Genomic DNA, 27,033 nt, shown 5'->3' on the forward strand with positions numbered 1-27,033 from the left:
TGGGAGAAACAGAGACAGGATGATGATAGAAGAAGAGAGATGGGGTGATGCTGGATGGTAGAAGAGACAGTATGATGATGAAAGCAGAGAACAGAGATGAGGTGATGCTGGATGAGGAAGAAGATTGAGATGCTGGATGGGGGAAGACAAACAGGGTGATGGATGGGAAGAGAGATAGATTGGGGGGGATAAAAGACAGACAGAATGATGCTGGGGAGAGTGGGAAGAGAGAGGGTGATGCAGGATGAGAGAGAGAGGGCGATGGCGGACAGGAAGAGAGAAGGGGTGATGCTGAACTGAGTGGAAGAGAGACAACGATAGAGTGATCCTGGATGGGGGGAGGGGGGAAGAGAGACAAACAATGCAGGATGGGGGAGAAAAGAAAGAGACACAGTGTAAAGCTAAATGGAAATAAGAGAGAGAGAGAGAGAGAGATAGGGTGATTCTGGATATGAGGGAAGACAGAGAAAGAGACAGGATGATGCTGGTTGGCAGGGGGAGAGAGAGATAGAGAGTAGAGATGCTAGATGGCGGTCAGGTGGGAGAAAGACTGAGAGGAGATGCTGCATAGCAAGAGGGGGGAGAGGGGAAGAGAAAGAAACGGAGAGGAGATGTTATATGACAAAGGAAAAGAGTGACCAAAATGATAAACGGGATGGAGTGCCTCCCATATGAGGAAAGGCTAAAGAGGTTAGGGCTCTTCAGCTTGGAAAAAGAGATGGCTGAGGAGGGATATGATTGAGGTCTATAAAATCCTGAGTGGTGTAGTACGGGTAGAAGCGAATTGATTTTTCACTCAAAAGTACAAAGACCAGGGGAGATTCAATGAAATTAAATGGAAATACTTTTAAAACAAATAGGAGGAAATATTTTTTCGCTCAAAGAATAGTTAAGCTCTGGAACTCACTGCCAGAGGATGTGGTAACAGCGATTAGCGAGTCTGGTTTAAAAAAAAAAAAGGTTTGGTCAAGTTCCTGGAGGAAATGTTCAAAGTCTGTTATTGAGATGGACATGAGGAATTCACTACTTGCCCCTGGATTGGTAGCATGGAATGTTGCTACTAATTGGATTTCTGCCAGGTATTTGTGACCTGGATTGGCCACTGTTGGAAGCAGGATACTGGGCTAGATGAACCACTGGTCTGACCCTGTATGGTTATTCTTATTTTCTTATGTAGCAAAGAGTTAATGAAAGACTAGGGAATAACAGAAAGGGGAATAAATGGGCCTGGGTGAGGGAAAGACATGGAAAGGTAAAAAAGGGAGCTTAAAAACTGTATATTAAAAATGAATAAAATCTAAATGGATAGAGAGGCAGAAAAACAGAAGAAAGCTGAAAGAGAAAGATTAGTGTCAGAGATGGATGTAGTGGAAGTGAAGAGAGGACAGAAAAAAAAAAGAGAAATGTACAGAAAACTGTGGCAAGACAGTTAAATAAAACAGAAGAAAGTAGAAAGAGAAACAAAATGGCTAGAAAAGAAAGGTAGAACAAGAATTTTATATGAAAAATTAGGTGATATTGTTATTGGACCAACTTAATACATTTTTTGAGAGGCCAAAACCACTTTCCTCGGGGTCAGGACAGTAGACCATAAAAGCATTACACTACCCTGGCCTGAGGAAAAAAGGTTTTGGTCTTTGAAAGCTAATCTAAAAAATGTATTAAGTTAGTGCAATAAAAACACAACACCTTATTTTCTGTTTTATTTGTTAATATCTAATGCAGCGATTGTAATATGTGAGGTTTTGAAATCTGCAGTTGCTATCTTTGTTTTGCACAGTAAAGGAGGACACATATCACTGTTTCTTTTTCTCTTGTGTTGCAATGTAAGCAGAGTCTGGCTTCTTGGGGGTTCAGATTAAGTTTTACATATTTCTATGTTATATTTCTGTCCCGCCTTCTAATTTTTTTAATTCACTTTACCTGCCTTCTTTTATGGACAAATGTAGGTGAAAAGGGTATCAATAGCTACTACATTCACTCTTCTTATGAGCTTCATCTCTCTTTGCCCCCACCCTCTTTGGCCGCCTGGACTACAGCGTCACAGTGTTTTTTTTTTTCCCTTCCCTGTGGAACTCCTTACCACCCAACCTTTGTGCAGAACCCTCATTTAAAAATTCAAGCCTTAAAACCCATCTATTTAGCATAGTTTTTGCGGGCTGATAAGTACATAACAATCGCCATACTGGGACAGACCAAAGGTCCATCGAGCCCAGCATCCTGTTTCTAACAGTGACCAATCCAGGTCACAAGTAACTGGCACGATCTTAAAACAGTGCAATACATTTTATGCTGCTTATCATAGAAATAAACAGTGGATTTTCCCCAAGTCCATCTTAACAATGGCTTATGGACTTTTCTTTTGGAAGATATCCAAACCTTTTTTAAAGCCCGTCAAACTAACTGCTTTTACCACATTCTCTGGAAATGATTTCCAGAGTTTAATTATACATTGAGTGAAGAAATATTTTCTCTGATTTGTTTTAAATTTACTACTTTGTAGCTTCATTACGTGCCCCTTAATCCTAGTACTTTTGGAAAGAGTAAACAAGTGATTCATATCTAACCGTTCTACTCCACTCAGTATTTTATAGACCTCTATCATATCTCCCCTCAGCCATCTTTTCTCCAAGCTAAAGAGCCCTACCGCTTGAGCCTTTCCTCATAGGGAGGTCATACCATCCCCTTTATCATTTTTGTCACCCTTCTCTGTACTTTTTATAATTCCACTATATCTTTTTTTGAGATGCGATAACCAGAATTGCACATAGTATTCAAGGTGCGGTCGCACCATGGAGCAATAAAGACATTATAACATCCTCATATTTGTTTTCCATTCCTTTCTTAATAATACCTAACATTCTATTTGCTTTCTTCGCCGCTGCTACACACGGAGCAGAGGGTTTCAACATATCAACGATGACACCTAGATCCTTTTCTTGGTCGGTGACTGCTAATGTGGAACCTACATAGCTATGAGAATACTGACCATTTAACCCTACTCTGTTTTCTATCTTTTAACCAGTTTTTAATCCACAATAGAACTCTACCTCCTATCCCATGACTCTCTAATTTCCTCTGGAGTCTTTCATGCGGTACTTTGTCAAATGCCTTTTGAAAATCCAGATACACAATATCGACCGGCTCACCTTTATCCACTTATGTCCAAGTATTTTATAAAGCCACTAGTGCAACAAAGCTCATTTTGTCAAAAATGAAACGGGTCCTAGGAAGACTCTCGTCTAAGCGATTTCTCCTCTCTCCCCTGCCCTCTCCTCCATGTCTAGCGATTCTTCTTTCCCCTCCGTGTCCCGCGATTCTGACCTCCCCTCCATGTGCAGCGATTCTCCTCTGCCCTGCCGTCCCCCTCCGTGTCCCGTGATTCTGGTCTCCCCTCCATTTCCAGCAATTCTCCTCTGCCCTACCGTCCCCTCCTTGTCCAGCGATTCTCCTCTGCCCTGCCCTCCTCTGTGTCCCACGATTCTGCTCTCCCCTACACGTTCAGCAGTCTCCTCTGCCCTGCCCTCCTATCCGTGACCTGAGATTCTCCCCTCGCCTCCCATCCCATATCCAGCGATTCTCCTCTGCTCTGCCCTCCCCTCGATGTCCCGCGATTCTGTCCTCCTCTCCATGTCCAGCGATTGTCCTGTGCCCTGCCCTCCCATCCATGTCCCGCGATTTTGGCTTCCCCTCCATGTCCAGCGATTCTCCTCTGCCCTCCCCTCCTATCTGCGTCTTGTGATTGTCCTCTCGCCTCCCATCCCATCAAAATCCAGCGATTCGCTTCTGCCCTCCCATGTGCAGCGATTCTCCCCTCCCCTCCATGGCCAGTGACTCTGTCCTTCCTGCCGTCCCTGCCTGTAAGCTGTCCATCTTACCTCAGGTCGGAACGGTGGCAGGCAGGCTGGGCTCATGTCGCCTCCAGTGTTCCCTTGCCTTCCCTCTCAGTGTCCCCTTGCCTTCCCTCTCAGTGTCCTGTCCTCCTCTGACATCATTTCGTCTTTACGCGAGGGCGGGAGAGGGAAGGGAACACTGGAGGCAAGCTGACGTCAGGATGTTACGAACCCAGCCAGCCAGAGAACCTTGAGGTACAAATTATTATATAGATGTGCCTTTATAAAATAGGCATGAAACAGGCATTTATTCAGCCTTCACATATAGGTGACCTACTTTAAAATTACCCTCATGTCGTTTGTATCAGGAGTTCTTGAAGACATTATGAAAAGGCAGAAGTAAAATCAAAATAAATTTGTAAGAAAACCATAAAGGGTGAAAAGTCAAGATGATTAATACATTTGACTGAAATGATCCAAAAGTCTGATGTGATCAACGCAAGCAAACTCTTTTCTAACCAGAAAATAAAAAATTAAAAAAACCTTCAAATTGAAGAAAAGTCTAACTACACAACAAAACAGAACCATACAAAGGAGAAGGGACCGGGAACAATGAAGAGGACACAGTCCAGAGACACACGGCTTCTAAAGTCCATGTATAGTGTGAGTTCATTAGGCAAGTGTATCTTTGAAGATTGGTATCTCATGTATTAATTCCTAATTTTTGACTTCTTGAGACTCTTTAAACATCATGACATACTGAAAAGCAGGAGGTCAAAAGCTTCTTTAACTTCACACCTTGTATTCCCTAATATCCAGAACAGCATATGCATGTGTAGGAACTAAACCCCACTTTTCTCCCTCTTCTTCAGTCATCACTCCAGTAGCGGTTGTGATCAGGGCATCACCATTGTGAAATCTGGTTAAAAATAATAAAATTTGATTTAGATTACAACATTGGGGAAAAAAAAAAAGGAATTCAGATTTTGTCATGTAACTTTGCCGTTCAACATTATAAGCAAATTTGAGTAATTTGTACCAAAACAAATATTGAGCAACATTTTGTATAACTGACCACTAGAGCTCACTCCTTATATACGTTTTCTACTGTGCAAAAATGACAACAGTGTGACGCCTTAATTTATACTAATTGTGGAAAATAGTGATTACCGAAGAAGATAGAGTTGGTATCAAAATTTTGCAACAAACTAAACATTACATATAGTGTGAAAATGACTAATTGCTGAATGTCCAGAGAAAAAAAAAATGGACATTGGGGGGATTAATTAAGCTTCTTAAAAAGACTGATAAAACTGGTACATCAGAAGGGCAGTGACTGCATGGGAAGAACTTGATCAATGCATGAACGACATTGGAAGAAGACAATGGTGTCCACAACTGTGAACTTGTGTGTTTGCTCAGGGAGGACATTTTGATAAAATTCTGTGACTGAAATTTACTATATCATTTACTTTGCAGGAGCAAGCTCTATTTGTTACCAATTGAAAAAGGCAATATAAGTTATCCAGCATAACTTTAGCAAAACCTTATGTTTCGCGGAGGAGTGGCCTAGTGGTTAGGGTGGTGGACTTTGGTCCTGACTCTTGGAGAACTGAGGAATTGAGTTCAATTCCCACTTCAGGCACAGGCAGCTCCTTGTGACTCTGGGCAAGTCACTTAACCCTCCATTGCCCCATGTAAGCTGCATTGAGCCTGCCATGAGTGGGAAAGTGCGGGGTACAAATGTAACAAAAATAAAAAATAAATACAATTTTTGAGTCTTATATTTTACAAGGTATGTGACCACAGAATTAGGGTGTGGTAACGTGTATTATTGCCTTGTTTTCAATACAATTTTGCATATTTAGTAAAAATATGATTTAAAATACTGGTACAGTAATTCATGTTTCGAGGTAAGATGCACGGTTCTCTCTTTTTCTATTCACCATGTATGCATGTGTCTTTATATGTAAATATAAATATAAATGTTATGTAAATGAGAAAAGGCTTTTGCCCCCTCCTGATTTCTCCTATTATTGCATATATGTCACACAGAATGGTTTCTGATCTTTAAACAAAATGAAATATTGACAAAGGGAACCTGAGTAAACAACACAGTTTAATTATTATTATATCATTTAAGGAACAAAGTTATTCAACACCTGTATCACCCATGTGAAAAAGTAACTACCCCCTAAACTCAATAATTGGTTGCACAACCTTTATGCAATAAATGTAACCAAATGCTTCCCATAATTTGATATGTCTTTCAAATTGCTGTTGAGGATTCTTAGCCCACTCTTCTTTGCAAACCTGCTTTAATTCAGACACATTCATAGGTTTTTGTTTATGAGCTGCTTGTTTCAGGTCCTTCCACAGCATCTCTATTGGGTTCAAGTCAGGACTTTGGCTAGGCCAATCCAAAATTTACAACTGAATCTCCACATCACACTAGCACCACCGTGTTTGACTGCTGATATAATTTTTTTTTTTTTACTGTAGAACTGTATATTTGCTTTACACCAAATGTAACCAAACAGGATGAATCAAGGTTCTATACCAGTAGAGTAGCCTAATGGTTAGTGCAGCGGGCTTTGATCCTGGCAACCTGGGTTTGATTCCTTGTGACCTTGGGCAAGTTACTTAAACCTCTTGCCCCAGGTACCAAAACGTAAGATTGTGAGCCCTCTAGGGACAGAGAAAGTACCTGCATATAAGGAGTACAGCGCTGCGTATCTCCAGTAGTGCTATAGAAATAATTAGTGGTAGTAGTAGTATTTTGTGTCAACACAAACAAGTTGTGAAGAACCAATACCATGATGTCAAAATTCATACTTTATCCAATTACTGATGGGGAAAAGACCTCAGATGCCCAGCAGTGCTAAAAACAAACCCCAATTATTTTGGTGAGCTTAATGCGCTGCATATATGGACAAGGTATAATCACTAGTCTAAAAAAACAAAACACCACCATTCTTTAAACAAATGTAAAATCCCAAACGTTTTGGTGTGTATTGAAATAGGCAAGCTGAAACTAGAGAGGACTAGCGTTCTTTTGATTTTCTTCTGGGATGTTTTGTGGCTTCTTGGTTGAGCTGTCGCTGTGCACTTGGGAATCATTTTGGCAGGCTAGCCACTCTTGGGAAGATTCACTATTGTTCAAAGTCTTCTCCATTTAGAAATAATGGCTCTCACTGTGGTCAGTGGCGTCCCAGAACTTTAGAAAGGACTTTGTAACCCTTTCCACACTGATATTTCAGCAACTTTATTTTCTCATCTCTTTTGGCACTTCCTTTGATCATGGCATAGTGTTCTTGCAGAAACTTTGTGGTGACTACTTTCCTCTCCCAGTAAAGTTCAATATATAGTGCAGTTTACAGGTAACAGGACTGGCTGCAATCAAGTCTGGCTGTGTTCAATCAGCTGAATCTAAATATCATTTACATTTATTGGTTGACTGAGTAAGGGGGCAGTTACTTTTTAACAGGGTGATATGTGTTCAGATAACTTTGTTCCTTATATAAAAGGAGTAATAATTTGAAAACTGTCAGGTTCCCTTTAATTTTATTGAACGATCAGAAACCATTCAGTGTGAAACATATGCATTAACGGGGAAATTAGGAGGAAAGTAAAAACTTTCACATCACTGTGTATATAGATAGACAGAATACACATGCACACCTACTTGTGCCTGAATTAATAGGGATGAATTCAGAAGGTTTATTTACTCTCAATGACCATCTTTATGCTTTGTGGACTGGGAAAATAATTTTCTCTCTCTCTGTAAACTGTGATGTTACTATATATGAAAACGTTACCTGTTGTGCAACATTCTGAAAATATTCTGCTTGTCAAATGCTTGATTGTCTGAGTGCATAGCGATTCGTTCAGGGATCCAGCCTGTCAGCGCATGAAGGTCAATGTTCTACAGTGAACACATTTGAGAAGTCAGAAAATACTTTAACCAGCTTTTAACGTATACACCACCCTTTGACCATAAATAGGTATTTCAGTGAAGATGTCACTAATGAACACTTCTGCTGGAAATCTGGGAAGAGTAAAGAGGTACTTACCCACAGTTACCCAGTCTGATTGCATGGAAGCAGTATGCCCAGCAAAAATGGACCCCCTCATTATTTAATTATAAAATGATTATACCAAGATCATATGATATTAACTGAATAATGATAAACTACACTGTAATAACAATGTAGATGTGTACTGTAAGTGCAGAAAACAAAATCTAAGAAAGAAAAGAATTTTATGGGACCCTGACCTTAAGGTGTCACCAGCTTCTGTCATTTTTGCTGCTACGGCCTAACACGGTAAAGCTTCTGGAAGAAGATATCACACACATCAAGCTTTTGGGGGATGCAGTGATTCCTTCTTTCTCCTTTTGACTTCCAGCTCAATTACAGAATTTACTGGGAATCTGGTGTCACTATCTAGGAATTTTTCCCCTCCTTCTGTTCATAGTTTGCATAAAGGACTAATTCCGATTCTTATATTAGGACTGTAAAATGCTTTCTTCCAAGGACTGTGAAATATTGCTTTCAGAGAATGTCCAGCAGCAGCTGGCCTGGGGTACAGAAGACCCAATGCAGGATTCAAAGTGGCGACCTTTCATATGATAGCACTGCCACCGAGCCACAGGGCCCCACACACCATCAAGTTTAAGTAACGCGGCTGATGCATTTTCACTGTAACCTTGAGAAATGAACATAAGAGGATGGATCAGGAAAACTTAAGATAAATATGGAAACATACAGAAGTATGACTGGCATATTGACAAAATGCAGCTAACACAAGAAGGGAATGGTTCTTTTGTGATCTTCATCTGCTCAACAACAGCACCACGGATGTGGCAAACAAGTGCTTATGTCTCTTAGATACCATCATGTCATAGATAAAAGTTCAGACAGACTGAAAAACACTGCCCATGACACATCTATGATCTAGAAACCTCTATATCACATTTAAGCAGTAAAGCAAGTGTTTTGCTTTATTGTGAATGTTGTTGCATCAGTCTCTTTCTTCTTCAAAGAGCAGGCCATGTGTTTAACACCCCTGCTTTATTGGGTGCCACTGGCTGCTGGGTTTTATTTTTTAATAATGAAAGAAAATTTGATTACAGCTTACTTTCGCAGAAAAATGAAACATGTGTCTTCATTTTATTAAATAGAGGAACTGTGCTTACGAACCAGAGAGAAAATAAACATATCTAAGGTTTCTATTTATTTATAGTGCACAGAAACTTCATGTACTCACAAAAAGAAAATAAACTCTATCCTGTGCGCTAGTCAATATTTCAGAAGCACATGGTAAGAAGTGAAACCCAGTGTTAATCAGAAATTTGCTTGGAACTGTTGGAAGGTTTAGGTGAGGTGGGCAACTTCCTGGGGCCTCCCATGTACTTAATTAGGTAGAAGAGCATAAGAACACCATGATACTGCTGTAGCAGCAGAAACACTCAAGTCTTAATAAATCCATACCAGAGGGGTTCCTGCCCTCCTACCTGTCAATGCAGCTGCCCTATCTCCTTCTCCCTCCCAGTTTACGGAGTTGTCATTTGAATATCATTAGATGACCTTCCTATGATACAAATAATCAGAATTCAGGGGGCGATGCTCAAAGCTTACCAGGCTTGTAATGTTCCGTTTTGTCTGGTTTTAGCTGGCTTTGTGTGTATGTTACTGTGCGCCTAATGCTCAAAGGGTTTTAGTGCTGCTTTTACCATTCGTCAAAGCAGCAGCCAAAAACTAGATGCAAATATATTAAAACAAGCATTCTGTACGATGCATAGACATTTCCCTGCAATGTACAGAAGGGAGCACCTACCTATAATGCTCAAAACTTAGTGGCGTTTCACATGAAAGGGCAGCTTCTTGGTGGTCTGCATTTTTTTCTTAAATAGTATCTGCACTTTTCATGTACGTATATAGAAAAAAAAATTGAAAAAAACCCAAAGCAAACAACACAAATCTATGGATTACCACTGCACATTGCAAGGAAGAACTGTCTTCCTTGCAATGTGCAGTGGTAATCCATAGGTTTGTGTTTGCTTTGGGTTTTTTCAACTTTTTTTTTTCTATATACGTACATGAAAAGTGCAGATACTATCCTCCACATGGACAAAAGAATCTTGGTACACTGGCACAAAAGCTAACACAGAAGATGTGAACAGCAAAAAAGTCAGTATAAAATCACAATAGATGCCTATGATGCGCGTCTTTATGGCAGGGTCCAAGTGCAGTTGTTGCCAATTTTCAAGTCGAGTTCTGTTTTTACTTCATCTCGTTTTGTATTTTATTTTATTTCTGCCTTTTTCCTGTGTAATGGAGAATTTCCACTGCACTCGTTTGTCCCCCCAGCCTCTCATTCCTCTGGCCCGAGCATATGAAGAAACATCAATGCTTACTGCAAGACCTTTCTGTGCACGTGCCGGGTGCATTCCCTACCAAACTGTACGCAGACTTTCTGCACATCTCATTTGCATGAGATTTCCTTTGAGCATCGATTGCTATTCCGCATTCAGTAAGTTCAACCACAGCAATAAACACACGCGGCTATTAATGGCGACTTTTGAGTATTGGCCCTTTAGACTACATGCTGGATCCACTTTGCCCATTTTGGCTACCACAAATCACAGACAGGTCAAAACATATTTCATGATTCAGTAAGACATGCAATGCCATTTGTGACTCTTCCAAACCTGTCTGCTTCAAAGGGAAACTGGGAATATTATGAGGTCAGGACAGAAAAGGTAAAGCTAAGATTGCAAAGGGCAAATATGTTCTCTGATAATGGTACAAATTCATAAGAAAAATATTTAAAATCAACTTCTCCCACACACTACAGAAAAAGAGAAGGACGTTTATTTACAGGAAAATGACTGTTCAATTAATTTCTCATTGACTGCAGTGAAATTTTCAAAGCACTTACAGAATTTGATCCTGGGAAATCATATCCTCCCATCACTTTCATGTACGCCTTCTCTATCAGGGACACCCACAATTCATTTTTATTGGTGGAATAGGAGCAAAGCAGCTCTCCATTATGATCAACAGGTAAATAGTCATCTATTATCACCTGAATTGATAAAAGGACAAAGAAAAGTCACGTACGCATCTAAACTTAAGGACTTCAGAAAATAAATTCAAGCTATTGTTGGAAAAGTACCACAGGGTACAAAGACTCAAGTTCCTGAAGAATCTTGCATCATACACAGAAGATACAATTTTAAACAGATTGACATGGTCAAGAGGAAATTCTCTCTCGCTGCAGAAAGCTTAGGAAAGTGAAGCAAGCTCTTAGCATCTTCTGAAGAAAACTACTCATATCAAAGCATCTACTACAAACAGTGCCTTATAAGCAACTTGGGCAAAATGGTGGCCAGGCTCCACAGTGGACGTTAATTAGAAAACTTTTTTTTTTACTTGAAATAGTAATTACCAAAATGAACCAAAATGCTCAGTACTTTTGAAAAGGGGCATGTTGAGAAGTGAACCCTTTAACCTACAAATAGCATAACCTTACAGAATGAGATAGCATTTGAACAGAGGAGGAGGGTATGGCTCTATTAGTTTCTTCAGCCTTTTTCATGTGGGTAGTTTCATCTGCAGGAATGAAAGAGGAATAGAGGAAGGGAATATCATCAGGGCTTGTCTATAAGGTGAAAGGGGAAGAAGTCTTTAGACTGCTGAAAGAAAGTATCCAGGCTCAACGAATGCTCAGCTATCACAGAGCAGTATAAATCTGGATACATCTTGCTTATATGAATGTCATCGTTTCTCACTCTCAAATACTAATATGTCTCTGAGGCCTGGAGCTGTTGGGAACGAGGAGTAGCCTAATGGTTAGTGCAGCGGTGTGAGAACCAGGGGAACTGGGTTCGATCCCACTGCAGCTCTTTGTGACTCTAGGCAAGTCACTTAACCCTCCACTGCCCCAGGTGCAAATTAAGTACATATATATAATATGTAAACCGCTTTGATTGAAACCACAGAAAGGCGGTATATCTTTCAAATCCCATCCTGTCAGGCCAAAATGCAAGAAAATGACTATACTTCACCTTCCTGGGCACTCCATTGATGTGAAGTTTTACCATGTATTTTCCACAGGGGTTATACTCAGGTTCTCCTTTTTTATTCTGAGGATAAATTATGCTACAAAAAAAGAATGAAATGGTTCAAAATGAAGTATTATGGTAATCTCTGGATAATACATAGAAACAGTACCAATAAAAAAATTTACATTAATCTAAGGGCTATATTTACTTGAGTATGGTACCACATTAGTGCACGTTATTAGTAAATAGGTCCCAGTGCATATAAAAAGAATCTGTAATAAATAATTTGTGTTGATGCACATTAGTGCAGGCGGTGGTTACATGGTGGCACACTTTAGCAAATCGACCGCTAAATCTTTCACTTTTAGAGAATCATCAAATGCACCGAATCCTACGGATTAATTGCATATCCACGTTGCTTCCTTAAGCTTCTCATAGTTGCTTCACCTGCCTGAAATGATGTTTGCTAAGAACCCCAGCTCATATGAAAAAATACTGCATATGACGCACCACTGAGAAGAGCTGATCTCGTAACTTCATAGATTCACAATGCGTCACGTGACCCGTCATGATACACTCCTAGAAAATATTCCATTTGGAAAATCTATAGACCATATAGAATAGTAACCAGAATGGCATTTTATTTTCAAATCCAGAAGAAATTAAGGATTTTTTTCCCCCTGGATTTTAAGGCTGAATAAATAAGAAAAGGCCAAATGTAATCGTACTACAAATTCAAGCTTTTCTGAAGTAGACTCTAATGCTCTAATTCTATATATGGTGCTCAAAATTGCGAACACAAATATGGGCGCATAACTAATTTTCATGTGCAATTTAATTGAGCCAATTAATACCGATAACTGGGCACTAATAATTACTGGTGCTAATTGGCATTAAATACAATTTCCACGCACATCTTTAGGCGCTGGGATCCACACGTAAGTTTTATATGTGGATCCGAAAAGAGGGCATGGTCATGAGAGGGACATTCCTGGAATTTATGTGCAGTTTTATAGAATAAGGGAGATCTAGACCTATTTTAGGTCTTACTTGGTGTAAAAACTTGTGCCCAAAATTGGATGCAGATCCTTGCACCAAACGCTATTCTATAAACTGTGCCCAACTCTAAGTGTCATTTATAGAATAGTGCTTAGGGTTAATTTTTATCGGAGCCCAAATTTTGGAATCATTTATAGAATTGAGTCCTAAGTGGGAAAATACTACTTTAGCTAAGGCAAAATGGCCTTCCCATTAAAAAAAAGTTACATTTTGGAGTTAATATCCCAATCATTTTATATTCAATGTGGCCAAAATGGGTCTCCTGTATCAGTCTGGATGAACTGTCTGAGGAATAGAATCAGGAAGAGTAATTAAAAATGAGCTACACAACTGGCCAGATCTGTTTCAGAGCTTGATAGATGATGCACTTTTGAAAGCATTTTCTGCACTAAACATCATCATCTTTTCTACAATCAAGCGGTCAGTCTTTTACCGACTTGTGTAAGGCAATGCTAAATAAGCGAAAACATTTTCTAAGGCTGAGATCAGATTGTTTTATGGTAAGTTTCTTTTTAAAATGTCTTGAGAAATCTATTACAAAATGAGTAGTTTATGCATTTTGATCCTTCTAGGTCCATGATGGCGAACCTATGACACGCGTGTCAGTACTGACACGCTTAGCCATTTTCGGTGACACGCGGCCGCATGTGGCCGCATACAGGGAAGCAGCGGCGTTCCCCGGGGCGGATCGCCGATGCGTCCCCCCCCCAGGTGCAGCGCGACCTCCCACCCCGGCGAAATCAACCCCCCCTCCCAGTGCATGTTTACCCGCTGGGGGGGGTGCCGTGTGCGCTCCTATTGGCTCCCTCCGAGTCCTCCGCTTGTTCCCTCCCTGCTGCTCCCTCTGCCCCGGCTCCTGCACGGCCGTTAGGGGATCTTTGACCTCACTTCCGGCCGGCGGAGCAGAGAGCAGCGGAATGCCGTGGGGGAACGCATCTCTGGGGGCCCTGTGATCGCCATTACCACATAACCACAGCAACCATCATCCAATCTACTGTTCTGGGGTGTCGTGGATTTCTAATTGACCATCATTGCTGAGATAGGTGAGGGGGAGGCTGGGAGAGGCGAGGGCATGTGCTATGGGTGCCGTTTCCCGCCATTAGAAATAGCGGCAGCCATCTTAATTTACATAAGGTGGTCAGTTAGGCTAGTTAACTCCTAATTGCCTGCAGGGCTAACAGGCTATCTATAATTCTATCTTCTGTCACTGCCCCCCTGATGGAGAACCCAAAAAATAAAAAAACAAGGTTAAGTAAAGGAAGTGGTAGTAGCAGTAGCCGACCCTTTCAAGAGACATGGACCGAGATGTATGGCATTATAGAAAAAAATGGCAGATCATTTTGCGTTCTATGTACTGAAACGGTAGTAAGCAGAACGTGGAATATAAATAGACATTTTGAAACTAATCATTCCCAGCTCTTGAAAAAAAGTGAGGATGAAAGGAAGGAATACATTTCCAGGCAGCTACACTTTTATAAGAGCCAATCTAAGTCCATCCTTAAATTTGTAAAAGGTTCTACAAATTTAACATCTGCAAGTTTGAGCATTGCTCACTCCATAGCTCAGCATGGAAAAGCACTCAGTGAGGGAGAATTTATTAAAGAAACTCTCCTAAGATGTGCACCAGTTCTATTTCACGATATGCAGAATAAAGATGCAATTATTAAGAGAATATCTGAGTTACCAGGAAATTTGGAGTGCCTGGATCCGATTACCAGACACTTTTAGCACCCTGAAAAATATAGCAATGGCTTTACTCACAATTTTTCCCTCTACGTAGTTTTGTGAAACCTTATTCTCAGCGTTAAATAATATCAAAACCAACAAAAGAAACAGATTGAAAGATGAAGTTAGTAGTGCTTGCTTGGGCTTGAAGTGTACAAAATACCAACCTTCAATTGAAGATTTAGCCAATGAAATTCAGCAACAAAAAAGTCACTAATAGGCAGATTAGTTAAAGAATTCCCCCTCCCCCTCACTTATCTTAGTTCACGGCACCCCACACAAGTTAAATAATATCAAGACCAACAAAAGAAACCGACTGACAGATGAACAAAGAAGTCACTAAGCAGGTAAGTTAAATAAATAGGTTTTGGTTTATTAAATACAGTTATATATTACAATTATACATTTTTGTTATTTAAACTATAAATATCGCGAAATTATGGTTTTTTTTTCTCGAAGTGACACACCACCCGAGTTATGCTCAGTTTTTTGGCGAATTTGACACACCAAGCTCAAAAGGTTGCCCATCACTGTTCTAGGTCATAGTTAGAAAGAATCTTGAATGGTTTAGTATGAATGGCTTAACCTCTCTTCTTTCTGTTCAAATATGTTTTGTTGAGGGGGGGGGGGGGGGGGGGGGGGAGGGTAATCGGCCAAATGCAGCAGAATTGTGTCTTAATTTGGGGAAATATCTGTCCTTTTTCCCTTATGGTCTGGTTTTGTGCTACAAACTGCTATTAATACTCCAAATAAATGTAGCAGAAGGAAGTACTCCCACTGAAAACATCTTCCGATGAAAAGATGACAGCAGAGGAAAAAAATAACTGTGCCTAGAGCTCTCCTAGGATGATTCTTTTCTTCTAAGAACTTTTGCTTTGTATTATGCTTTAGCTGAAAGTATATTATGTACTGTGGTAAAAAAAAAAAATTAAAATTTCTATAGCCTTGAAGTTGTAAACTGACAGAGCCAATGGTTGAGATGGTACATAAAAACCCTGTTGTTGATTATAGTTTTATAGTTATCGTTTATTTAAAATTTGCTATACCGCTAATGCTAACTAGCAGGTCTCAGTGGTTTACAATAGTTAAAATCAATATTAAAACAGAAAAAAAAACTAGTTTTAATAGAAAAGGCACACATACAACAGATAAGCAAACTAAAAATAAAACAAATTAAGGAAGGGACGAGATGGGTAAGAGGAGGGTAAGGACTTTTTAATTAGGGGGAATGGGACTTAATATACCGCCTTTCTGTGGTTTTTGCAACTACATTCAAAGCAGTTTACATATTATATACAGGTACTTATTAGGACCTAAAAGCAACAGCAACAGTGCCCAATCCCACAGGAACATTCTAGGTAATAACGAAGGCTTGAGTAAAGAGCCAAGCCTTTAGTGCAGCGTGGAGGAGTAGCCTAGTGGTTAGTGCAGCATACTTTGATCCTGGGGAACTGGGTTTGATTCCCACTACATCTCCTTGTGACTGTGGGCAAGTCACTTAACCCTCCATTGCCCAAGGTACAAAATAAGTACCTGTATATATGTAAACCGCTTTGAATGTAGGTGCAAAAATACCACAGAAAGGCAGTATATCAAGTCCAATTTCCCTTTAAATGTCTTAAAAGACGACGCTGCACGAATGTGCAGGTGGAATGAATTCCAAAAAGAAGGAACAGCAAAAAAGAAAGCAAGATTTCTAGTAAACTAGTAAATTCCAGTTGAGCGAGTTTTGGACCTAGTAGAACAAGGCGGTGATCATTTAGAGAACGAAGTAAACGGACAGAGAGTAGGGAATATTAAGTGAATTCAAATATTGAGAAAGACCCACCATATGCGCTTTAAAAGTAAGAGTAAGTAGTTTAAAGATTATCCATTGTTGAACATGCAATCAGTGAAACTTTTGAAGTAATGGGGAGGTAGGATCCCAACACTGAGCATGACACAGCAGTCGGATAGCCATATTTTGAAGTGATTGGAGTCTTTTTCTGTTGAGTCGAGTACAACCTAAATAAATGATATTACTGTAATCTAAACGAGACATAAGTAATGAAAGAATAAGAGTGTGAAAAATATCAACACTGAAATAGCGATAGATCGAGTAATGCTGACAAATGAAGAACCTCGTATTGCACACATTAGAAACTTAAGGAGTGAAAGCAAGGTGAGAATCTAATATTACTCCCAGATACCGATATCTAAAAAGCTCTACAAAATAAGGTTAAGTCTCCTGAAGTTCAAGAACTCTCCAACAAACAGAATTCTGAATTTGAATCCAAATGGTGTTGATCCGACAGCTGCTATAAGGCTAAGAATAGCTTAGCCGAGTAAACGGAAAGCAAGAAGCCATTCCTGCATCCTGAACAAATAACTGAATATTGGTAGTTCCAGGCCACTATGATCATGGCACCACCAAAGTCTCCTGTCTGTAAAAATTTCAACAGCCTTCGCTTAACATGCATGAATGGTGCACATCATTAGGGCCTCACTAAAGAATGTGCTCCATAAATTACCTCAGGTGTGCAGTCTATCCCATACACATGCTCTGTGTTTTGGCCCATGTGCATATGGGGGTGGCGCAGATGATGTTCCAAAGAGAAGCACATGGCCCAAAATGCTAGCTCCCTGGAGACTGGCCATTTTGCAAGGTTCCTGCCACATCTTCCCCCCTCCCCCTCCCCCCCTACACACAGTATGAAAGCATACACAGACTTACCAACACCATGCCAAAAGATAAATGGTAAATTAATAAGGGGGAGAACAGGGAGGAAGGGTTGAAGTGCTCAAATAACTTTGAGGTACCCTCCCTGTCATAGCAGCAATACTTACTCCTGCTGGAATTCTGTGCCCCACCAAAAAAAAATCAAAATTCTGCACACAAAATTTGCATATTCTGCAAATTTCTGCGCACAAAAATTGCAAATTCTACAACTTTTATTAGTCATAATTAACCAATATTACACAAACCTCTCCCTGTACACAGATAATATCCATATTTTTTCCAGACCCCTCCGTGTACCCACACACAGAATCCACCATTACAGAACCCTTCCCTCCCTCCCTCCACCCATACACAGCATCCACTTTTTATACAGCCCTCCTCCCACCCATAGCATCCACTTTTCTTTTTACAGCCCCTTCCCCCACAGCACTCACTTTTTTTTTTTTTTTTTTTAAAGAGTCCCCTCTGCCCCAAAGCATTCACTTTCTTTTTTTTGTTTTAGAGCCCCCTCTGCCCCAAAGCATTCACTTTTTTTTTTTTTTTTTAACAGCTCCCTCCCTGCACTCACATGCCATCCATTTTTTTTCCAGCCGCCCCTGCACTCACCCGTGAGGTAGGAGCAGAAGTGACTACATGGGAGTACCTCTTTGGGGCAGGAAAGAACCCCCTCTTTCATGCCCGCTGTCACTGCTCTGGATTGATGCCAAGTACCTGTGACAGTCTCACGAGATTACCACTTGAAGTCTCGGCAGCCATTTTGAAAAAGAGGCAGCGCCGGCCCAGAGCAGCAGCAGCAGTGGAGCTCTTTCTGACCCTGATGAGGCCTCTAGACCACCAGTGTTTACTGGCATAGGCCCAGGGAGGACCCACCAAGGCTCAGGGTGGGGGGTGGCAAGTGAGCCAGCAAGCCTTTACTGCAAGGTGGGGAGGCCAGCCAGCCAATCAATTCCCCTCGGAGCGGAGATTCAGCGCAAACATGTGGAGTTCTGCGCAAAGTCTGCACTCCGCGGTAGCACAGAATTATGGTAGGAGTAAATACTCCTCTTCTCTATAAATGGAGTTCCAGACTGAAAAAGAATCACTTTTCTGCTCTTTGTCAATTCAAGACTCCCTTGGAGAAGAGAAGGGTGAGTAGAGTAGGAAAGCTCAGACTCCTCTGAGCTATATCCTGGCTCCAGCAAAAATATAGCCTCTGATATATCAGTTTCGTGGAGCCCAAACTGAAAAGGCACCTCCAGATGAAATGAAGCTGAGTTTCCCCAACTGGCTCAGGAGTTATTTCACTGACCAGTTCAAAAGCTGCACTGTTAGACAGTCATCCATTTGCTGGAGACTAAAAAATGCTGAGGAGCTGATGTTGCACGGTACCCTTTGAGGTGTTAATCACACAAAACTATTTTAGCTCTCTGCCTCCATTTGCTGGTTCTGCACTGGTCTAATGAGAACGCTAAGGAAAAAATATTTATAATGGAATTCAATGCAAGGATCTTTACCTTGTAATCAATTTTTTGTTGAATCGTCTTTCGTAGGCTGCACTGATGGCTAAAGATGCGACAAAAGAACAATCTGAAACTATTGTCTAAAGTGGGAAAAAGACAAATAAGATGTGAAGATCACACAATATAATATGATACAGCACGAACAGTTCAACATTGATTGTGCAACTATTTGTCACTGTAAAGGAAAAATACCCTTTCAAGTGTGAAAGGAAAAATGAAAAGCAAATGAAAATAATTTATAAGTGCCAGTTTATCAAATCTCATCTCTGTTTCTCCATAGGGAAAGTAACAGAGTGTTACACGCTCTGTGACAGGCCTTAAAGGACAAGTATAGAGCCAGAATACTGCAACTTTTTGACTTCTTCTCTGGCCCCACCTCCACCAAGATTGTTACCAGTACATGATAACCCCTCACCAGCTGAAGGAGGGGCATCTTTCAGTACAATTATTGCTTATGGTAGCAAAGATCATCCTGAGTTACGTTACCAATCCTCTCCAATGCCATATTTAAGGTTTATTGGGTATTTACTATACTCCTTTTAGTGGGTACATATTTCACCTTCATGGCATGCCAGAACCTCACCAGACAAGACAAGGGGCAGACTCGCTCCTTCTTCTGTACTGCATTACCATCAAAACAAGAAATAGATCCTCAGTAACATTATGTTAGGGTATTGTTTATAGGGCATTCCCTTCTTGCCTCTAAAAGGAAGCCCTTCTAGCAAAGGAAAAACACTTTAGAGTTCAGTTTTTTCTCTTTTATAATAATGCTAAAATTTATTAGGGTAAATAAATGGTTACAATAATAATTCTTTTATCCCAGTATTAGAGAAAATTGAATTCTTATATCAGTCCAAATTTCAGTAGGAGGAAAATAAAATCTCTCTCTCTCTGTTTTTCCTTCAGAAGCTGTCAGATTCTGACCTGTTACAAAAGGTACCCAGGCTGAAAACGGAAGCTTAATTTTGTCCAATCACTTAATGCCATTTCTCTCTTACTTATCTGGTATTCTTCAACTCTGACCTCTAAGATCACCTTCATATAATTCTGTTTCTTTGGTATTTTTCTCAAATATTCATCATTTGCCCTTTGTAGCCTCTGTCCCTTGAATACCTATTACTTGTTGTGGTCCTTCACTGAAAATATCCCTGTGTTATGTACAAAGCCTGTTTGAAACAAAACAAACAGACACTTTGTTTTATAGCCCATCATTAGGGTTAAACAAGCTTGTCTATGGTCTGTGAGAAAACCAAGACACAAGCCAGCTAATTGCCCTACTAAACAAGAAAAAGGAATGTTATACAAAGCTGACTGATTTGGAAAACCAAACCAGTTCTATACAGTATCATCCACCTACCATTCAGACAACTATATGAATTCTTATATTCAGTAAGATGTCCAAATGATAAATCCAAATGTTTGGTGGGATATGTGGTGGAGTCAACTAATCATGACTAGTAGTGGAAGTACTTACTACACCACTATACAGTAAGTAGTGTGTGGACGGGTCTTTAGAAGTTGGGTTTCATGGCAAAGAGTGACACTATGGCAACCAGATCATATAGCTAGGCAGGGGGCTGCAAGATTACCAAGCAAGTTACAAGGGATAGGAAACTTTTGTTCAGTATAGCATCTACAAAGCTATAGATCTGGAAACCAAGACAATAATTATCACAACTTTGAAAAAATACTCATTTTGCAATCTTGTCATTATGATTACTTTAAAAAAAAAAAAAAAACCCACATAGTACCACAAAGCTTACCTGCTTTATACTAAAACTGGATACTGTGTAGATCATGGTAGGATTGTTGGTTATGTCATCAGGTCGCACCCATCTAGAAAATATTGCTTTCTGCTTTGGGGACAATGCTAACTTGCCAAATTTGTCTCTGAAGTTAAAAACAAAATACAATAGTGTAAATAATTTAATAAGGACACCTACAAGATAATGCAGGTCAAATTGTGCTAACAATGTGAACTGCAATTACATAATGGAATGATCTGACCAGATGCCACCTGATAATTGTATAGCCCAAAATAAAAAGTACATAAAAACATAAGCATTGCCATACTGGGTCAGACCTAAGGCCCATCAAGCCCAATACCCTGTTTCCAAGAGTGGCCAATTCAGGTCACAAGTACCTGGCAAGATCCCAAAGGAGTAAAACAGATTTTATGCTGCTTATACCAGAGCACCAACTTGTTCAAGCTAAGTGCTACATAAAATTAGATGTTAGCATATTGACAAACAGAAATATATCTTTATATATAAGATTAGCAAAGGGTGGTGGAGGTTCAGTCAATGATTAGACAATACACACAGATAATACACCCAGTCATTGGGTGAAAAATCAAATAATCTTTATCGTGTGTTACATATGAGACTACTCCACTCTCAATAAGCTGAAGAAGCAATACACTTGTATTCATGTGTGTTTAAACATTTTGTTATACCAGGAATAAGCAGTGGATTTTCCCAAATCGACCTTAATAATGGCTTATGGACTTTTCTTGTAGGAACTTGTCCAAACCTTTTTAAAACCCTGTTAAGCTAACTGCTTTTATCACATTTTCAGGCAATGAATTCCAGAGTTAAATTACATGTTCAGTAAAGAAACACTTTCTCTGGTTTGATTTAAATTTACTACATAGTAGCTTCATTACATGCTCCCTATGTATTTTTGGGAAGAACAAGCGATTCACATCTACCAAAGCTGACTTTCCTCATAGGGGAGTCATCCCATCCCCTTTATCTGTACTTTTTCTAATTCCGCTATACCTGTGCTATGCTGCCCATTCTTTACTTCCTTTATTGTGCTCATATCTAGCTGCCTAGCAATTCAAGGTGAGCTGTTGGTTACGGGCAACATTCTATGTGAATTACTACTGCTATCACAAAGATAACTATCAGCAGGAACAAAAATAGCTTTACTATTTTTAAAAACTCTAACATTAAAAAGAAGAATTTTGAGCACAGCTGTTTCTTTTTATTTCTCTGGCCCTCTACTAGGGTTACAGCTTCACTAACCTTTGTTTATAACTACCCATGGATATTCTCCCACTTCATCCAGCCTTTCAGTAATAGTATTCGCCTATATGCTATAAACCATGCATGTGCTCCCGGACTCTGACTTCTGTAGCGGAGACTGTGTAAGTAATTGTATCTCCTCTATGGCACTTAGTATTGGACCAGCAATAGAAGAAAATTTTTAAACAGCATAGGGGAAAGGGAAAGGGAATAGGACTTGATATACCACCTTTCTGTGGTTTTAGCAACTACATTCAAAGCAGTTTAAATGTTATATACTTATTTCTACCTGGGGCAATGGAGGGTTAAGTGACTTGCCCTGAGTCACAAGGAGCTGCAATGGGAATCAAACCCAGTTCTCCAGGATCAAGTCTGCTGCACTAACCACTAGGCTACTCCTCCACATAGGTTGGGAAAGTGCCTTTTCATATACCCAGAAACAGACCTGCACCAATACATTTTGGCAAAGTAAAGGAGAAATTAGGTCTTACCCGATAATTTTCTCTCCATTAGTCCTTCCCACTCTTTCAGAACCAGTGGAACAGTTGTGTCCATCAACCAGCAGGTGGAGATAGAGTACTGAAAACTGAGCCGAGCCATATATCTCTTGGCATCCAATCCAGCTTCTCAATATTTACGTAGATAAGCAGCACCGATAAACTCAATAAACACAACAACCTTAAACAACTCATAAGAACATGTGTTGCCATACTGGAACAGAACGAAGGTCCATCAAGCCCAGTATCTTGTTTCCAACAATGGCCAATCTAGGTCACAAGTACCTGACGAGATGCCAGAACAGTAAAATAATCTATGCTGCTTATCCTAGAAATAAGCAGTGGATTTTCCCAAGTCCATCTTAAAAATGGCTTATGGACTTTTATTTTTGGAAAGAATTTAGTACTGTTTTAAATTTACTACTTAGCATCATTGCGTGCCCCCTAGTTCTAGTATTTTTGGAAAGCGTAAACAAGCAATTCACATCTACCTGTTCCACTTCACTCAGTACTTTATAGACCTCTATCATATCTCCCCTCAGCCATCTGTTCTCCAAGCTGAAGTGCCCTAGGTGCTTTAGCCTTTCCTCATCGGGAAGTAGTCTCATTCACTTTATCATTTTTATCACCCTTCTCTGTACCTTTTCTAATTCTGCTATATCTTTTTTGAGATGTGGTAACTTGAATTGCACACAGTATTTGAGGTGTAGTTGCACTATAAAGCGATACAAAGGCATTACAATATTCTCATTTTTGTTTTCCATTCCCTTTCTAATAATTCCAAACATTCTATTTGCTTTCTTAGATGCCGCTGCACACTGAGCAGTGGGGTTCAATGTATCATCAACTATGACATCTAGATCCTTTTCCTGGGCAGTGACTCCTAATGTGGAATCTTGCATCACATAGCAATAGTTTGGGTTCCTCTTTCCCACGTGTATCACTTTTATCTGCCATTTGCATGCCCGGTCTCCCAGTCTCGTAAGGTCCTCTTGCAAACTTTCACAATCCTCTTGAGATTTAGAAACTTTGAATAACTTTGTGTAATCAGCAAATTTAAATACCTCATTAGTTATTTCCATCTCTAGATCATTTATAAATATGTTAAAAAGCAGTGGTCCCAGCACAGACCCCTAGGGAATCCCACTATCTACCCTTTTCTATTAAGAATACTGACCATTTAATAACCCTGTTTTCTATCCTTTAACCAGTTTTTAATGTACAATAGGACATTACCTCCTATCCCATGACTTTCTAATTTCCTCAGGAGTCTTTCATGAGGTACTTTGTCAAACGTAGTTTTGAAAATCCAGATACATATTATCGACTGGCTTACCTTTGTCCACATGTTTATTCACCCCTTCAAAGAAATTTAGTAGATTTGTGAGGCAAGATTTCCCTTCACTAAATCCATGTTGGCTTTGTCTCATTAATCCATGCTTTATATATATGCTCTGTAATTTTATTCTTTATAATAGTCTCTACCATTTTGCCTGGCACTAGACAGGCTCACTGGTCTATAATTTCCCAGATCACTTTTAGAACCCTTTTAAAAAATTGGCTTTACATTGACCACCCTCCAATCTTCCGGTACCATGCTTGATTTTAAAGATAAATTACATATTAGTAACAGCAGCTCTCTGCAAGTTCATTTTTCAATTCTATCAGTACCCGGTCCAGGTGATTTGCTACTCTTCAATCTGTAAACTGCTCCATTACATATTCCAGATTTATAGAGATTTGTTTCAGTTTCTCTGACTCATCAGCATTGAATACCATTTCTGGCACTGGTATCTCTCTCACATGTTCCTCAGGGAAAACTAAAGCCAAAGAATTCATTTAATCTCTCCACTATGGCCTTGCCTTCCCTGAATGCCCCTTTTATTCCTCGGTCATTTAGTGGTCCAACTGATTCTTTTACCAGCTTCTTGCTTCTAATATACCCAAAAATGTTTTTATTGTGTGTTTGTTTGTTTTTTGCTTCCAATGCAATCTTCTTTTCAAAGTCTCTCTTGCTAACCTAACACTAACCTGATGAGCAAACATGTATGGACCACTCTCATTTCTGGACAAATTGTAGAGAACAAGAGACATTCAGAAAGCACAATGCAAGGTGATGGTTGTTATTTGACCCATTACTTCACACCGACTAAACATCTCAGAAACCTCAAGTTGGCCCTCTGGAATAATGGGAAGGCCTAATGGAAAGGAAATGATCAGGTAAGTCCCAATTTTTCTTTCCATTACGTAGCTTCCCAGTATTCCAGAACCTGTGGGATGTTTACATGCAATCCATACAGTGAGTAAGATCCTGGGCTTACGTTGACTGAGGAGATGAATCTGCTGAATCAGCTTCGACCTCCTGTGTTCCATGAGGAAGATCTCCCTTGCTGTGTCAAACAGAACACCCAGATACTCTAGCGCCTGTGTTGGCGTTAGTCTGCTCTTCTCAAAATTGATAACCCAACCCAATGACCAAAAACAGACCACTTTGTCCATCACTGCCACTCTGTACAAATAGGACAACACATAAATGAGCCAGTCATAGAGATACGGGTGAATTCTGATTCCCTGGCACTGACAGAAGGCCACTGCCACCACCACCACCACAAGCTTGGTAAACGTTCTTGGGTGTCGTGGCGAGACCAAAGGGCAAAGCCCTGAACTGGAAGTGATGGCCCAGCACTGCATAATGTAGAAACCTCTGATATGGGAGCCATATGGGTATATGCAAGTATGCCTCCTTGAGAATGAGGGTGGTGAGAAATTCTCCCATTTGAACCGAGGCTATGACTGCTCTCAGTGTTTCCATGCAAACGCAGGACACATGGAGGCAGCGGTTTAAATCTTTGAGATCCAAGACTGAACGAAAGGTGCCTTGCTTCTTTGGGACAATGAAGTAGACTGAGTAACTACCTTGTTCCTGTTCAGCCTAGGGAACTGGAACAATGGTCTGGAGCACCAGCAAGGAATTTACATTGGCCTGAACCTCGACTGCCTTTGTTCCCTTTCGACAAGGAGACTTCAAAAAGAAGAGAGTGGCCAGGCAGGAGAACTCCAACTTGTAACCTTCTGTCAGAATATCCAAAACCCACTGGCCTGACTTGATTTTGACCCACACCACCTGAAACTCCTGAAGTCGTCCTCCCTCTGGAGGATGAGAAGAGTTGACCAGCCTCGCATAATTGTGAATCTCATGAAGCATTGAGCTCTCTGACTGAGAGGAGGACTTCCTGTCCACATGAAAGGAAGAGTGGTATACCTGAAAGCGGAACTTCTGACTATATTGCTGATGAACAGGCTGGTACAGTCTACTGTCTCAAAATCGAGAGCCCCCTGAAGACGGATGACCAGAGGCTTTCAGCTTATCCTGTGGCAACCGCTGTAGGTTAGTTTCCCCCAGTTCTTTCATCAAGTTACTGAGATCTTCTCCAAGTAGCCACTTGCCCTGAAAGGGCAGTTTAACTAGACATAACTGATGCCTAGTTAACTGATGCTGGTGCTGTCCGCTGCTGCAACCACAGTTTACATGCAATCCAATGTGATGTGACAGTCAAAGACATACTGAAGACTGTAAGCCATAACACCAAGTAGGCCAATCCCACTTCCACCTGGGCATTACGGTGCCCATCTTGCGTTGCAGACTTCTGACACTACTTCAGGCATGCTCTAGCAGCTACCAATGAACTGCACACTGTTGCTTGAAGGCCCAAAGAGGCCACTTCAAAGGCTTGTTTCAGTGAGCCTTCTAGCTTCCTATCCAGTAGGTCATTTAGGGCAATGCCACCTTCCAATGACAAGGTGGTTAGTCACCACTGTAACAAGGGAGTCCACCCTGGGAAGATGCAATTTCTCTTTCTCCTCCGGAATCGACAGGTAGAGGCGAGCCATGGCTATTCCCACTCTCAGCCCTGCTTCTGGTGAGACCCATCCTGCTGTAATCAGGTCTTGAATGTCTGGATGCTTCGGGAAGGCCTCAAGAGGCCCTCTAAACCCAAAGATGGAACTCCTGACACTGAAGCAAAAGGCTCCTCAATGGAAATCACCACCAAAGCCTCACAAATAAGAGTACTGAGCACCTCTTTATGAAACAACCTTTCAGGTCATCCTCCTCCTTTAACAGTGGCTCCTATGAATAGGCTGAAGCCACATCAGATATGGAGGGAGAAGCAGAGACAGGCCTCAAGGAGTGGAAAGATGAGGCTAAACGAGATCTCTTAGGAGTCGTAGAGGCAAGGGGGCAAGAAACTGAAGCACCTTGCAACTCTGACTGTCCCTGCTTCAATAAATAGACCTGGTGTAAGAGCAATACAAATTCCAGAGAAAACAAAGATCCCGATGCAGCTGAATGCTCTATTGGGTTCTGAAGTTGTAAAATGTCAACTGTGCTCTGCGTGTAATCAGACAGAAGCTGTTCCTGACTGCCAGTTGGTCCCAACAAAATGGCTCCCATTCCCTTGCTCTCTTGCATCAAACTGTGCACTGGCTCTGCCAGAAAGCAAGACCCTGGCATATTCAGATGCTGCACCAAATCTGAAGATGTGCTGCCACCAATCATTTCTCCCATGTCCCGTGGAATTCCCAGCTTGCATGGACTACAACGC

General features: G+C 40.6%; 1 protein-coding gene across 1 annotated transcript in view; it reads right to left on the reverse strand.

Moving 5' to 3' along the window:
• The window catches only part of CAPN7 (calpain 7), a 120,100-nt gene that overhangs the window by 44,113 nt on the left and 48,954 nt on the right, over positions 1-27,033 (reverse strand). The window contains exons 7-12 of the mRNA XM_030206312.1: positions 20,667-20,793; positions 18,898-18,983; positions 11,905-11,998; positions 10,776-10,922; positions 7,652-7,758; positions 4,632-4,752 (exon numbers count right to left, since the gene is read on the reverse strand). Coding sequence (XP_030062172.1) covers positions 4,632-4,752; positions 7,652-7,758; positions 10,776-10,922; positions 11,905-11,998; positions 18,898-18,983; positions 20,667-20,793 — 682 coding nt within the window. The remainder of the gene's footprint in view (positions 1-4,631; positions 4,753-7,651; positions 7,759-10,775; positions 10,923-11,904; positions 11,999-18,897; positions 18,984-20,666; positions 20,794-27,033) is intronic.

This window comes from Microcaecilia unicolor, chromosome 1, assembly GCF_901765095.1.
Source record: "Microcaecilia unicolor chromosome 1, aMicUni1.1, whole genome shotgun sequence".
NCBI classification, from domain to species: Eukaryota; Metazoa; Chordata; class Amphibia; order Gymnophiona; family Siphonopidae; genus Microcaecilia; species Microcaecilia unicolor.